Source organism: Thalassophryne amazonica, chromosome 3 (genome assembly GCF_902500255.1).
Source record: "Thalassophryne amazonica chromosome 3, fThaAma1.1, whole genome shotgun sequence".
Taxonomy (NCBI): domain Eukaryota; kingdom Metazoa; phylum Chordata; class Actinopteri; order Batrachoidiformes; family Batrachoididae; genus Thalassophryne; species Thalassophryne amazonica.
Genome location: NC_047105.1, coordinates 10,065,405 through 10,081,238, shown reverse-complemented (window position 1 = coordinate 10,081,238; position 15,834 = coordinate 10,065,405). Strand labels below are relative to the sequence as shown.

At 40.6% G+C, this 15,834-nt stretch overlaps 1 protein-coding gene across 2 annotated transcripts in view; it reads left to right on the top strand.

The window, feature by feature from the left end:
• The window catches only part of phc2b (polyhomeotic homolog 2b (Drosophila)), an 83,217-nt gene that overhangs the window by 4,520 nt on the left and 62,863 nt on the right, over positions 1–15,834 (top strand). For both annotated transcript variants that reach the window (XR_004559415.1, XM_034165757.1), the window contains exon 2: positions 8,595–8,907. Coding sequence is in view for 1 of the 2 variants with exons in the window: in XM_034165757.1 (XP_034021648.1) it covers positions 8,595–8,907 (313 nt within the window). In the remaining variant the exon portion in view is untranslated. The remainder of the gene's footprint in view (positions 1–8,594; positions 8,908–15,834) is intronic.

Sequence of the window (15,834 nt, the reverse complement as noted above, 5' to 3'; positions counted from 1 at the left end):
TATCTTAAGGACCTCATAGTACCATATCACCCCAATAGAGCGCTTCGCTCTCAGACTGCAGGCTTACTTGTAGTTCCTAGGGTTTGTAAGAGTAGAATGGGAGGCAGAGCCTTCAGCTTTCAGGCTCCTCTCCTGTGGAACCAGCTTCCAATTCAGATCAGGGAGACAGACACCCTCTCTACTTTTAAGATTAGGCTTAAAACTTTCCTTTTTGCTAAAGCTTATAGTTAGGGCTGGATCAGGTGACCCTGAACCATCCCTTAGTTATGCTGCTATAGACTTAGACTGCTGAGGGGTTACCATGATGCACTGAGTGTTTCTTTCTCTTTTTGCTCTGTATGCACCACTCTGCATTTAATCATTAGTGATTGATCTCTGCTCCCCTCCACAGCATGTCTTTTTCCTGGTTCTCTCCCTCAGCCCCAACCAGTCCCAGCAGAAGACTGCCCCTCCCTGAGCCTGGTTCTGCTGGAGGTTTCTTCGTGTTAAAAGGGAGTTTTTCCTTCCCACTGTTGCCAAGTGCTTGCTCACAGGGGGTCGTTTTGACCGTTGGGGTTTTTCCGTAATTATTGTATGGCCTTGCCTTACAATATAAGGCGCCTTGGGGCAACTTTGTTGTGATTTGGCGCTATATAAATAAAATTGATTTGATTTGAATATGACTTTCATCCAGTCATCCACAGTCCACAATTGCTTTTCCTTAGCCCATTGTAACTTTGTTTTTTTCTGTTTAGGTGTTAATGATGGCTTTCGTTTAGCTTTTCTGTATGTAAATCCCATTTCCTTTAGCCGGTTTCTTACAGTTCGGTCACAGACGTTGACTCCAGTTTCCTCCCATTCGTTCCCTTTTTTTTTTTTTTTTTTTTTTTGTGCATTTTCAATTTTTGAGACATACTGCTTTAAGTATTCTGTCTTGACGCTTTGATGTCTTCCTTGGTCTACCATTATGTTTGCCTTTAACAACCTTCCCATGTTGTTTGTATTTGGTCCAGAGTTTAGACACAGCTGACTGTGAACAACCAACATCTTTTGCAACATTGCGTGATGATTTACCCTCTTAATGAATCAGTCAATCAATTTTATTTATATAGCGCCAAATCAGAACAAACAGGCTCATGGAGGGGCAGTCTTCTGCTAGGACTGGTTGGGGCTGAGGGAGAGAACCAGGAAAAAGACATGCTGTGGAGGGGAGCAAAGATCAATCACTAATGATTAAATGCAGAGTGGTGCATACAGAGCAAAAAGAGAAAGAAAACACTCAGTGCATCATGGGAACCCCCAGCAGTCTAAGTCTATAGCAGCATAACTAAGGGATGGTTCAGGGTCACCTGATCCAGCCCTAACTATAAGCTTTAGCAAAAAGGAAAGTTTTAAGCCTAATCTTAAAAGTAGAGAGGGTGTCTGTCTCACTGATCTGAATTGGGAGCTGGTTCCACAGGAGAGGAGCCTGAAAGCTGAAGGCTCTGCCTCCCATTCTACTCTTACAAACCCTAGGAACTACAAGTAAGCCTGCAGTCTGAGAGCGAAGCGCTCTATTGGGGTGATATGGTACTATGAGGTCCCTAAGATAAGATGGGACCTGATTATTCAAAACCTTATAAGTAAGAAGAAGAATTTTAAGTTCTATTCTAGAATTAACAGGAAGCCAATGAAGAGAGGCCAATATGGGTGAGATATGCTCTCTCCTTCTAGTCCCCGTTAGTACTCTAATCTAATGATACTGCCTAAGGGAAGCATGTATAAAGTGAATAAAATTTGTCCTAGCACAGAACCTTGTGGAACTCCATAATTAACCTTAGTCTGTGAAGAAGATTCCCCATTTACATGAAAAAAATTGTAATCTATTAGATAAATATGATTCAAACCACCGCAGCGCAGTGCCTTTTAATACCTATGGCATGCTCTAATCTCTGTAATAAAATTTTATGGTCAACAGTATCAAAAGCAGCACTGAGGTCTAACAGAACAAGCACAGAGATGAGTCCACTGTCTGAGGCCATAAGAAGATCATTTGTAACCTTCACTAATGCTGTTTCTATGATGAATTCTAAAACCTGACTGAAACTCTTCAAATAGACCATTCCTCTGCAGATGATCAGTTAGCTGTTTTACAACTACCCTTTCAAGAATTTTTGACAGAAAAGGAAGGTTGGAGATTGGCCTATAATTAGCTAAGATAGCTGGGTCAAGTGATGGCTTTTTAAGTAATGGTTTAATTACTGCCACCTTAAAAGCCTGTGGTACATAGCCAACTAATAAAGATAGATTGATCATATTTAAGATCGAAGCATTAAATAATGGTAGGGCTTCCTTGAGCAGCCTGGTAGGAATGGGGTCTAATAGACATGTTGATGGTTTGGAGGAAGTAACTAATGAAAATAACTCAGAACAATCGGAGAGAAAGAGTCTAACAAAATACCGGCATCACTGAAAGCAGCCAAGGATAACGATACGTCTTTGGGATGGTTATGAGTAATTTTTTTTTCTCTAATAGTTAAAATTTTATTAGCAAAGAAAGTCATGAAGTCATTACTAGTTAAAGTTAAAGGAATACTCAGCTCAGTAGAGCTCTGACTCTTTGTCAGCCTGGCTACAGTGCTGAAAAGAAACCTGGGGTTGTTCTTATTTTCTTCAATTAGTGATGAGTAGTAAGATGTCCTAGCTTTGCGGAGGGCTTTTTTAGAGAGCAACAGACTCTTTTTCCAGGCTAAGTGAAGATCTTCTAAATTAGTGAGACGCCATTTCCTCTTCAACGTACGGGTTATCTGCTTTAAGCTGCGAGTTTGTGAGTTATACCACGGAGTCAGGCACTTCTGATTTAAAGCTCTCTTTTTCAGAGGAGCTACAGCATCCAAAGTGGTCTTCAATGAGGATGTAAAACTATTGACGAGATACTCTATCTCACAGAGTTTAGGTAGCTACTCTGCACTGTGTTGGTATATGGCATTAGAGAACATAAAGAAGGAATCATATCCTTAAACTTAGTTACAGTGCTTTCTGAAAGACTTCTAGTGTAATGAAACTTATTCCCCACTGCTGGGTAGTCCATCAGAGTAAATGTAAATGTTATTAAGAAATCGTCAGACAGAAGGGATTTTCAGGGAATACTGTTAAGTCTTCAATTTCCATACCATAAGTCAGAACAAGATCTAAGATATGATTAAAGTGGTGGGTGGACTCATTTACATTTTGAGCAAAGCCAATTGCGTCTTATAATAGATTAAATGCAGTGTTGAGGCTGTCATTCTCAGTATCTGTGTGGATGTTAAAATCGCCCACTATAATTATCTTATCTGAGCTAAGAATTAAGTCAGACAAAAGGTCTGAAAATTCACAGAGAAACTCACAGTAACGACCAGGTGGACGATAGATAATAAATAAAACTGTTTTTTGGGACTTCCAGTTTGGATGGACAAGACTGAGTCGAGCTTTCAAATGAATTAAAGCTCTGTCTGGGTTTTTGATTAATTAATAAGCTGGAATGGAAGATTGCTGCTAATCCTCCGCCTCGGCCCGTGCTACGAGCATTCTGGCAGTTAGTGTGACTCGGGGGTGTTGACTCATTTAAACTAACATATTCATCCTGCTGTAACCAGGTTTCTGTAAGGCAGAATAAATCAATATGTTGATCAATTATTATATAATTTACTAACAGGGACTTAGAAGAGAGAGATCTAATGTTTAATAGACCACATTTAACTGTTTTAGTCTGTGGTGCAGTTGAAGGTGCTATATTATTTTTTCTTTTTGAATTTATATGCTTAAATAGATTTTTGCTGGTTATTGGTGGTCTGGGAGCAGGCACCGTCTCTACGGGGATGGGGTAATGAGGGGATGGCAGGGGGAGAGAAGCTGCAGAGAGGTGTGTAAGACTACAACTCTGCTTCCTGGTCCCAACCCTGGATAGTCAGTTTGGAGGATTTAAGAAAATTGGCCAGATTTCTAGAAATGAGAGCTGCTCCATCCAAAGTGGGATGGATGCCGTCTCTCCTAACAAGACCAGGTTTTCCCCAGAAGCTTTGCCAATTATCTATGAAGCCCACCTCATTTTTTGGACACCACTCAGACAGCCAGCAATTCAAGGAGAACACGTGGCTAAACATGTCACTCCCGGTCCGATTGGGGAGGGGCCCAGAGAAAACTACAGAGTCCGACATTGTTTTGTCTTAAGAGTTTGATAATCCTCTCCTTTGTTTCAAAAGACATCTCTCGTGTTGGAGCCATGAGTCATGTCAGTCCACTTGGTGCAACAGCTCTCCAAGGTGTGATCACTCCTTTTTAGATGCAGACTAACAAGCAGATCTGATTTGTTGCAGGTGTTAGTTTTGGGGATGAAAATTTACAGGGTGATTACATAATTTTTTCCTCAGAATTGAGTGAGTCCATATTTTTTTTTTTTTTTTCTCTCTGCTTGGTCTAAAAAAGTAATCGTTACTGAGTGCCACAATTATTTTTTTTCTTGATTTCTTATAGTGTTTCTTAAAGCCAGAAAGTTGCCATTTGAAATTACTTTCGTTTTGTGTCATGTCTGTGATCTGCTTTTTTTTTCTACAAAATTAAACAACTGAATGAACATCCTCCGAGGCCGGTGATTCCATAATTATTGCCAGGGGTTGTATGAACGTAGCCAGTACAATGACTTAGAAATGCTGATGGCTTTCGAATTTCCTCTTCTGACAACTCTGTTTTTATAACTGAATTGAATTTCGAGCTCATCATTTCCCTATCCTCAATGAAAGCATCACTTTTGTTTATATATTGTGTGTTGTTTATGGTTTTTATGTGCCTGGATAACTGTATATAAATTAAAACAGTAGGAATTTCCCGTACAGCATCTTATTTAATTTTTTTTTTTTTTAAATACAGTATTTGTTGCAAAGTCGCACAATATATGGTCTCAAAGATCTGTATGTGAAATATGTCCTAAAAATAGCTGCTGTACAGATGCCATTACTATTTCAGAAGTGTGTGTGTGTCTGTGTCTGTCTGGGGCTGGGAAGCTAACTTCAGTTCTTTTGTGACACCAACCGCAATGCTTTGGAAGTACTGAGTATCAAAACATGCCTTGTCTTTCGGTGCGAAGTTTCGGTACCCAGAGGTTAATCGCGTGCAAGAAGAGTGGTCCGCAGTCATCCTCCTCTCAGCATTCAAGTCCGCCTGTGGACATTACAGAGCATGAGCAGGTTGATTCAAAATCTCCACCACTGGACTCCGCTTCATCTGAGAGTACCTACGACGGTTGCTGTGTCTGGGATATCAACAGGTAAATTTATTTAATGTTACTGCAACTTAATACTTGCATTGCTTTGAAGCAATGAAGCATTACTCTGACCCACTGCTTCATTGGTTCTTTGCTTCGCTGCTTTTCAGAAGTGGCCAATTGTAAATCGTGAGTCACTTTTGTGCGGATTAAAGTCACTAACTGGGACTCCTGTCTTGTTGCGAGAAAGAAACGAGACTCGTCCTCTGTTCCATTCTCACAGCACCAAATGCTGCGCTGCTCTCTGCCGAGTCAAGTTAGAAAGAGAGTCCAGTCGGAATTAATAACTTCAAAGCAAATCAGCGTTTACATCAAATGATACCTCTTTCCTAACATAATATAAACAATAAACTGCAGTCGATCAAAATGTTTTTTTTTTTTTTGTTTTGTTTTTTTTCTCCAAAAATGAGACGTCCTGTGCTGACATGTAGCAACCGGCTGAGCTTGGCTCAGATCTATGGAGAGACATTCATGCCAAAATGTCCGAATGGAAATGCTTTTGACAAAACTACAGTGTTTTCAAATGTTCTTGTGCACTGGAAATTATTTGTTGCTGATTTCCCCCCCCCCCCCCCCCTCCACCCTGTAAGAAATCTGCTTGCAGTGGAAAATTACCAAAGCTGAAAAATAACTCAAGATTTGTCTCTGCTCGGGATGGGTATTAAGGTTTTATCTATCGATTCCGCTTATCAGTCTGATTCCTTATCGATACCTCTTTCTGTGTACTAAAAGTAGGCTTTACAGGTTTTCTATGTCAACATTTTAAATTGGTCACTGGATCCTATGCTCTCTGAACATAAATAAATAAAATCTGTAGTTTTTTGTCCAATGCATTGCCTTTCAGACGTTTTGACATGAATGACTCTCCATACCGCTCAGCTCAGGAGTGGAGATGTAAGAGTCACTAGGTGTCCACAGGAAACAAATATTTATTTATGTTCATTGTTATTTGGTTTTAGCTTTTCTGTTGTTTTGTTTTATTAGGTTCTTTGTGCCCCTTGTCTAAAATTGTATTGTAGCATTTAGTTATTATTATTATTGTTATTAACATATAAATTAAAATTCCGATTTGTAATACATTTGACTCTTTTACGACAAATGCTGAGCCATTAATTACTATACAGAAAACAAATGCACACAAACATGCTGAGATGCGAACAGCTTAATGCTAACTTTAACATTGAAAACGCCATAGACATGGTAACGCGTTAGCATTGGTCCCGTTTTTATGTTATAAAATACATCTATCAACTGTTTCAGAAGACCATAACAGGTCGGTTTAACATAAAAATAGTCAATATTACTCACAGGCATATGCTCTTTAGGGTTTTAGTGGGGAAAATTAAGATAAAGCAAAATAAAACAAAGAACCAACGAAGCAGCAGATTGAAGCACTGCTTCATTTGGTTCAAGGTTCAAAGCAAAGCCGCGCTGCAAAAACTGTTGATTACAGGGATTCCAGGGTCTGTAAACAGTGTAGAGAAATGATCATTTTCCTGGCAAACACCCCCAAAAACGACAGCCACTCTGAAGGACCGATAAGGGAATCCTTAAGCAAAAAGGCTGTTGATGTCAATGGATCAAATCATTTCTTAACGATACCTGAAAAGCGGTTCCCGATACCCAGCCCTAGCCTCTACCCTGACACTTGTGTGTCATGTGACCTTTGCCACGAGGGCGCGTTGTTCCATTCCAGAGGGTTAATTTACTGTCTTAATGTATTTATAAATCAGCTGTGCTCTGTTTGTCCCTGATCGAAGTTGCATGCACGCACAGCTGCTGTAACCAGTTGCTTTGAACTTGACAAAAAAGGCAATGGCTGAAGGCGTATAAAACCACTATAAATTTTACTCATGGTACCAACTTGAGACTTAAGTCACTCATGGTAAGCGCAACATTGAGCTACAAAAACTCAATAAATCAATAACACTGTTAAACTGACATAAACCACAAATACATTTAAAACCTTAAAACTCCCATTGTGCATTGCATCACAGCATCTATTGTTTGTTGGTTAGCTAAAATTGCTAATTTCTCCAAAAATATTTGTCCTGTTAACTTTTTGTTTTCACAGCGTTCATCTTTGACCCAAAATACATAAGCATGGCAAATGTCAGCTCCCCCCGGTTTTTCCGTGATTGAAGCCATACACGCACACACAGAGGCCATTTGGCTGTTATAAGAAAATGTGTGTGTGTGTGTGTGTTGCATCCAGAAAGTATTCACAGCGCTTCACCTTGTACACATTTTATTTTACAGCCTTATTCCAAAATGGAGTAAATCTAAAATGGAGTGTATATATGTGTGTGTGTGTGTGGTAAATGTTCTTGTGGAACAGGTTGTGTGGTAGCAGATATTGCAGTCTTTCCACAGTTTGTAATTCTCTTGTTTTCAGCTCCGTTTGTACTGAATTCCTGTTGATTAAGTTGTACTCTGTTTATCGACTACTTAATAGCCCTGAGATGAAGTAAAATTAGATTATACATTTGGAAAGCCAACTGATTTAGAGGTGTGTGTGTGTGTGTGTGTGTTTTCATCCATGCTTTGGAACATAAATGTTTTCAAGATATCACTTCTCTAACTAAACTCAAAATCACAACACAGATGAGCAGTAAAAACATAAAAATGGAAATGCCAAAAAAAAAAAAAATGCTCTCCATATCTCTGAATAAGTGTTTATTGCCAGAGCTGTAAGTATCGGGTGCTTTGTGTGAAATGACGATATTTGAATACATTTTTGTCGCATGAAAATGTCATACTGATCTTACTTGTGTTTTAGAATTTTCTTTAACAGTAATCTTTAACATTAATCATCATGATAAAACAGTAATAATCATATGAAGAAACATTCTGACAAAATTCAAATTACATTAGTGTTAAGAAAGCTTTTGCACTGATTACAGCTGAAAGTAAAATATTCTGTTCATCAGTGGTTGTGACCTCATTTGCAATTTCAATTAAAAAAATTTTGTGACGCTGAGAATCTTTGAAAACGAGTTTCTGATTGTTGAACCTAATTAGTGAGTGGATTGCAGGAAATTGTGCATGCCCTCGGTGGGGGGGGGGGAGATCACATTTGTTCACACGCAGAATAGATTATGGAGCATGACATTGAAACGGTGACATCCTCCATCTCTGAACATGCTCGCATTCAATTTCATTTCCACTATTTTCTGTGTCAGATCTATTATAGATGTGGGTGAGCTGCTGGTGCTGAATTTGGTTGTTTGCTGGATGGTCTGTAATAATACTGAACTTAATAGCTTAGTTTGGGTTCGACTTACGGTATGAGCTGTTCCTCATGTTTTCTCCCTCGTTTTCCCTTTTGTTGCAGGCACAGAAGAGCCATTCAGAAGAGTCGGGGGTCAAAGGTGAGAAGAGCAGAGGGCACCATGGAGAGTGAACCAGGGGCCCCTGTTTCAACAACCAGCAGTACTGGAACCACCACCACCACTTCCTCCACTGCCAGCACCACAGCTGCCAGCAGTAGCATCGCCTCGAGCACAACTGCAACTACTCCAACTAACAGCAGCAACAGCAGTAATAACAATACAAGTGGTAGTTCCAGCAATAGTACCACAGCAGGGAGACAAGCGGTGCCTCAGATTTCTGTTTACAGTGGGATACCTGACCGACAAACAGTGCAGGTAAGTTTCTTACTGTTGTGATACGGTTGTTGAAAGCTTTAAGTTGTGGTATTTTGTGTCGAAATAATTACAAAGCTACAAGGTTTCTTGGACCACATGGACATACTCACAAAACCTTGCTTTACTGTACTGCCCTCTGTTGGTGTACATGCAGCTTCACAATGGCCTCTCGTTTCCCTGTCATAATGTGACCTGAAAACACAAACACATGCATAAATTTAATAAATTTATTACTTTATCAAAGAAATAGTTTGAGTTGTGTGCATCCGATGCCATCTATGTAAGAGTGGAAAGATAAGTGCTTTCTGTGCTTTGGTACCTACACCCCTTGTCCCTGGAAATGGAAAAAGATCCACTCTGTGCTTGTCAGTAAGGTTTTGTGTTTTCAGTTCTTTTATACTTGCAGCTGAGAGGTGAATCTTGGTGCATTTCAGCTCGATTTGTGAAGTGATTTTCCCCGCTGAGGGATCAGTGAAGTTTATCTTATGGGGTCATCACCTCAATGCGGAGGTGATGGTCTAGTGGTTACGCGTTGACCAGAGGATCCTTGGTTCAAACCCCAGGCTGGTCGGAAAATCACTGAGGGCCCTTGGGCAAGGTCCTTAATCCCCGAGTTGCTCCCGGTGTGTTGTGAGCACATTGTATGGTAGCACCCTGACATCAGTGTGTGAATGGGTGAATGTGAGTCATAATTGTAAAGTGCTTTGAGCATGTGATGCAGATGGAAAAGCACTATATGAGTGCAGTTGACTTACCATTTATCTTATGAGATGATATACTTAATTTCTCCACTGTGAGATCAATAATGTTTACTCTCCAGTTACCTCAAACAGCAATTAGTCCACAATTATTACTTGTTTACTGTAATAATGGCACACATCAGAATTAAAGACAGCACATACACATTTGACATTGTTTATGTGCACTAAATTTGAAGAAGTCCATTATCCAAATTGAGGCAAGTGGGTGAATGTCTCGCAGCAATCCTGAGTCGCGCCACTGTCAGCTTGGGGGGGGCTGCTGCAGCTAAAACTGCGCTGCCCCTGCAGAAGGGAAGGGATGACGTGAGCAGAAGCCAGAGTGGGGTGTGTGTGATGGGGGTAGGAGGGGGGTGGGGAGAGGGAGTGGAGCATGCTTCAGTCCTGTGAAACAGTTTCTTTGTGAGTTGACATAAACAGCCAAATGTTCACCAAGGCCGAAGACATATCTCTGGAGGAAAACAGCAGGGCAGTTTGTCCTTCAGGCTGATAAGCCTGCTGTGTTGTGGTTTGAGCAGTGAAAAACACTTTTTTACAGCTTCACTTGAACAACCAAATCCCAATTATGAATTAAGAATATTCCCAATTATGAATTAAGAATATTCCCCGGCCTCCGAAATCTTCATCTGCAAGGCGCGCATCTGCTCCAAGATGTCATCCAATTTGCGTCTGATTTCAAGAGCCATTGCAGTCTGAGAATGCATTGCCTTGCCACCTTGTTAATCATGACAGAAAAGCGAGGGGCTGTGGTTCTTGATGCCACCGTCTTGCCAATTTTCCGGTAGATCAGGGCAGCACATAGGCCAGAAAGTACCAGCCCTGCTACCATAAGACCAAATATGAATAAATCCTCGACTTATCTTGTACTTAAGTTTTCAGACACAGTCATAATGAAGTGCTCACTGACTATGCAGTGGTGTCCAAACTATTCCAGAAAGGGCCAAGATGTTGCAGGTTTTCTTTGGGGCCACTTACTCCAACAGGTGGTTTCACTGATGAACCCATCCTATCTGCTCAAAGTGATGATAATCAGTGAAATCACCTGCTGCAGTCAGTGGCTGCAAAGAAAACCTGCACCCTCTCGGCCCTTCTGGAATATTTTGAACACCACTGGACTATAGGGATAGATCTTTTTGATATTTGCTTGGTTTTACCCAGCTAACAAGCAGTCAGCTGCAGGGAACAACATAATGCCCACTGCATGGGCAAGTGAAAGATGACCTATACAACATAATGGGGAAAGTCAAACTGTAATTAAGCAATAGTGTACCCGGGGATGGTGCCAGAACATTTTTGTCTGAACTGCAAATTACTGATGGGTAACTCCAAACACTGCTCTAACATTTTTGAAATCTTTGAATCAAGTTATACATGTAAACAAAGCAATATACTGCTTCCACTGCAAATGTTTTGTGAGGGGGATAGCAGGTCATCCAGACTATTTGCCAACTGCTGAATGCTTTAAATTCACCATCATCCTTCGACCACGGGGGTGGACGAGATTCCCAGCATGACCTCCTTCCGAATGCCACAGTCCTGCTTCGCTGTACCCCCCACCTCTCCAATCTCAGTTCCTGAGTCTCTGGCCAATGTTTCTGGATAAGTCTGCTTTCTAGATTTTACTCTGCCTGATGGGTGCCAAAGAAGGAGCATGGATATCATTTGTCCTGTGGCACAATAGCAATGGCCAGTAAACTGGAGTTGCATTTGCTTGAATTGTTGGGATATGGGTGGCAATCCTGCATATATATCAATCAATCAATCAACTTTTTTCTTGTATAGCGCCAAATCACAACAAACAGTTGCCCCAAGGCGCTCCACATTGCAAGGCAAGGCCATACAATAATTATGAAACACAGTCTACGGTCTAAAGCAACATAACCAAGGGATGGTCCAGGGTCACCCGATCCAGCCCCTAACTATAAGCCTTAGCGAAAAGGAAAGTTTAAGCCTATCTTAAAAGTAGAGAGGGTATCTGTCTCCCTGATCTGAATTGGGAGCTGGTTCCACAGGAGAGGAGCCTGAAAGCTGAAGGCTCTGCCTCCCATTCTACTCTTACAAACCCTAGGAACTACAAGTAAGCCCGCAGTCTGAGAGCGAAGCGCTCTAATGGGGTAATATGGTACTACGAGGTCCCTAAGATAAGATGGACCTGATTATTCAAAACCTTATAAGTAAGAAGAAGAATTTTAAATTCTATTCTAGCATTAACAGGAAGCCAATGAAGTGGAGCCAACACGGGTGAGATATGCTCTCTCCTGCTATGTCCCCGTCAGTACTCTAGCTGCAGCATTCGAACCAACTGAAGGCTTTTTAGGGAACTTTAGGACAACCTGATAATAATGAATTACAATAGTCCAGCCTAGAGGAAATAAAGCATGAATTAGTTTTTCAGCATCACTCTGAGACAAGACCTTTCTGATTTTAGAGATATTGCGTAAATGCAAAAAGGCAGTCCTACATATTTGTTTAATATGCGCTTTGAATGACATATCCTGATCAAAAATAACTCCAAGATTTCTCACAGTATTACTAGAGATCAGGGAAATGCCATCCAGAGTAACGATCTGGTTAGACACCATGTTTCTAAGATTTGTGGGGCCAAGTACAATAACTTCAGTTTTATCTGAGTTTAAAAGCAGGAAATTAGAGGTCATCCATGTCTTTATGTCTGTAAGACAATCCTGCAGTTTAGCTAATTGGTGCGTATCCTCTGGCTTCATGGATAGATAAAGCTGGGTATCATCTGCGTAACAATGAAAATTTAAGCAATACCGTCTAATAATACTGCCCAAGGGAAGCATGTATAAAGTGAATAAAATTGGTATATATATCACTTCAGTTGTAGAATGCTGTCTCCAGTTGTTCTTGACTCTCTGTAGTAAATTGGTATAACATCTTTCAAGGCACCTTTCCATTCTGGTAGTCAAGGTCTGGGTCTGTGAGCCATATAGGAGATTTAAAGTCCCCTCCGGTATGAAATACAGGAGGATATAGCAATTGACATGTTGATTTAATTCAATTTATTTCATTTATATAGCGCCACTGGCCTCAAAGCGTCACTAAAAGACCCATAATTGAGATAAAAGTTGAGGCCACGGCCTGCTCCGTTTCCTAATAGAATTAATTTAAGAGTAAAAAGCATAATAACATACTATGCCAGTATGCTAGTCATACGAAAGGGCAAATAAATTTGTCTTAAGTCTGGACATGAAAGTCTCTACAGACTGACTTTTATTGACGCATGGAGATCATTCCACAGAATAGGGGCATGATAAGAGAAAGCTCTGTGACCCACAGACTTTTTATTTATTTATTTTAGTTATTTATATAGCGCCAAATCACAACAAACAGTTGCCCCAAGGCGCTTTATATTGTAAGGCAAGGCCATACAATAATTACGTAAAAACCCCAACGGTCAAAACGACCCCCTGTGAGCAAGCACTTGGCGACAGTGGGAAGGAAAAACTCCCTTTTAACAGGAAGAAACCTCCAGCAGAACCAGGCTCAGGGAGGGGCAGTCTTCTGCTGGGACTGGTTGGGGCTGAAGGAGAGAACCAAGAAAAAGACATGCTGTGGAGGGGAGCAGAGATCAATCACTAATGATTAAATGCAGAGTGGTGCATACAGAGCAAAAAGAGAAAGAAACACTCAGTGCATCGTGGGAACCCCCCAGCAGTCTAAGTCTATAGCAGCATAACTAAGGGATGGTTCAGGGTCACCTGATCCAGCCCTAACTATAAGCTTTAGCAAAAAGGAAAGTTTTAAGCCTAATCTTAAAAGTAGAGAGGGTGTCTGTCTCCCTTATCTGAAATTGGGAGCTGATTCCACAGGAGAGGAGCCTGAAAGTGAAGGCTCTGCCTCCCATTCTACTCTGACAAACCCTAGGAACTACAAGTAAGCTGCAGTCTGAGAGCGAAGCGCTCTATTGGGGTGATATGGTACTATGAGGTCCCTAGATAAGATGTGACCTGATTATTCAAACCTTAAAGTAAGAAGAAGCCAATGAAGAGAGGCCAATATGGGTGAGATATGCTCTCTCCTTTATTCACCTTATGGACACATAGTAGTCACAAAGCAAATGCAAAGCCTGGGCCGGTACGTACGGTTTAATTAGGTAAGTAGGGAGGTGCCAGTCCATGAACAATTTTAGAGGCTCGTAGCATGATGACACTTATCTAACTTATTACATGCTTCCCAGGCAAGGTCTTAAATGGTTTTAAAATCTTTTTGGGACTTTCAAATATTTGAAATCATCCACTCTTTTGATGTGGATGATTTTGCGTTTGCTCTGCATCTTTTATGCATCGTACAATCAAGACTAAGTCATCAGAAAGTCTTGATCCATTAGATGTTCAGCTGTGTTCTGCTTTGGTGTGGTTTGGTTATGGGATCCTTCTCATTTATCCTATCGAGAGATCCACAGCACATAGTCAAGCACCACAATGAATAGAAAATGCCAGTGTGTCACCTTGGAGGACACCAGTGGTGAACCCAATTGATTGTTTCTCCAACTGGTGATAGTATAGTGGATGTTGTGTTGGTATACAGTGTCTTAATTGCTCCAATAGTAAGTGGCGGGATCCCATAAAGTGGCAAAATTTCAAACATCACATATCTACTTATGGAATCAAATGCTTTGTGAAAATCTACAAAGCTGAGTGTGACCTTTTTGTTTAGCCTTCTCATCTCCACTTGGAGAATACACTTGGGCAATAATATTTGGGCTATTGTGGATCTACCACTTCTTATCCCACTCTGATTTGTTCGAAGAAGTGGGTCGATGGCAGGAACTATACGGTTGAGAAGAAATTTATTGTAGATTTTTGCTGCAATTGGGATGATGGTGATGTTGTGATAATTTGCTGCAGATGTTATGTTACCTTTTTGGGGTACAGGTACAATACCCCTTTAATCCAGGATGATTGTGAGGTGAAAGTTGACAAGGTATGATTGCAATGTTCTAACAAGAGGCTATGAAGATGGGATCTTTCTTCAAATTATGAATCATATTAGGACTGAAATGATTAGTCAAATAACTAATTCCATTACAAAAAAATGTTTGAGGCAAATTCTGTGCCTTGAAGCTCCATTTAATGTTGTAGTACATATGCCAGGCCTGTGTGTGGTACTGTAATGTCCCCAGAAAAAAAAAAACAGAAGACTAGAGCATGTGCATAAGCTGTGTAAGAGCTAATCGGTGTAGCACCAAAAGCTACAGCTTTCCAATGTGACACACAGATAAAAAATAAAGCCTTTTAAGAGAAAGAGGGTCCATGCTGATCATCTGAAATAAAATGACTGTGCATGTAAAGTGAAGCAGTGTGTTTGTCTATTTTTAAAACACACACAGTTTGGTCTGCGGCTGCTGTCCACTCTACGTGCACTTTGTAGTCAAGTTTATTCAGAAAACGCCTTGATCAGAGTTTTCATCGACGGGGTGCAGAGCAGATTTATCAATGTGGCTTTTGTGGAAAAGCTACACTCCAGAAGTAGTTGTGTGTTCTTTCCACAGGCTGTGCTCACGTTCATGTGCAGCATGACTGATTAAGGATTACTCTGACCGCCTGCGCTTACGTTCCGGAAAGAGCCAAACTTGTAAAGGACGTGAAAAAATAATTCCCCAGGAAAACAGAAAGGGATACACTAAATTTAACAATCTGCGTGATGGCGCAGTGACACTTGTGCCATTGCTTCGGGAGAGCCCTGGACTATTGATGTTGTTTAAAAATGCAGAAGTACTTTTTTTTTATCTGATTAATCAAAACAATTGCTAGAATACTCAATTTCAAAAATAATCTGTAGCTACAGCCCTTCATCATAGCAATCATAAATTTACTGATAACCAGCTCTTAACAACAGTTAGACAGGCCCCAACTTTATATGTCAGAACCATCATTCATAGCCAAATGTATATACAATTGTAGATCATCAGTTTAACGATGGAAATCCAATTGAAACAAATGGAGAATCTGATTCAGGGTTGCTAGATACAATGAAAACAGTGGACCTAAAACAGAACCCTGTGGAACCCCATACTTGACCATGCACAACTTGGAGAGGGAATTGTTAACGACACTGTAAGAACTCTTTGACAAGTATGACATTAACCACTGGAGGACCTGGCCTGAACTGCCAAAGTAGTTTTCCAAGCAATCCAGCAAAATCT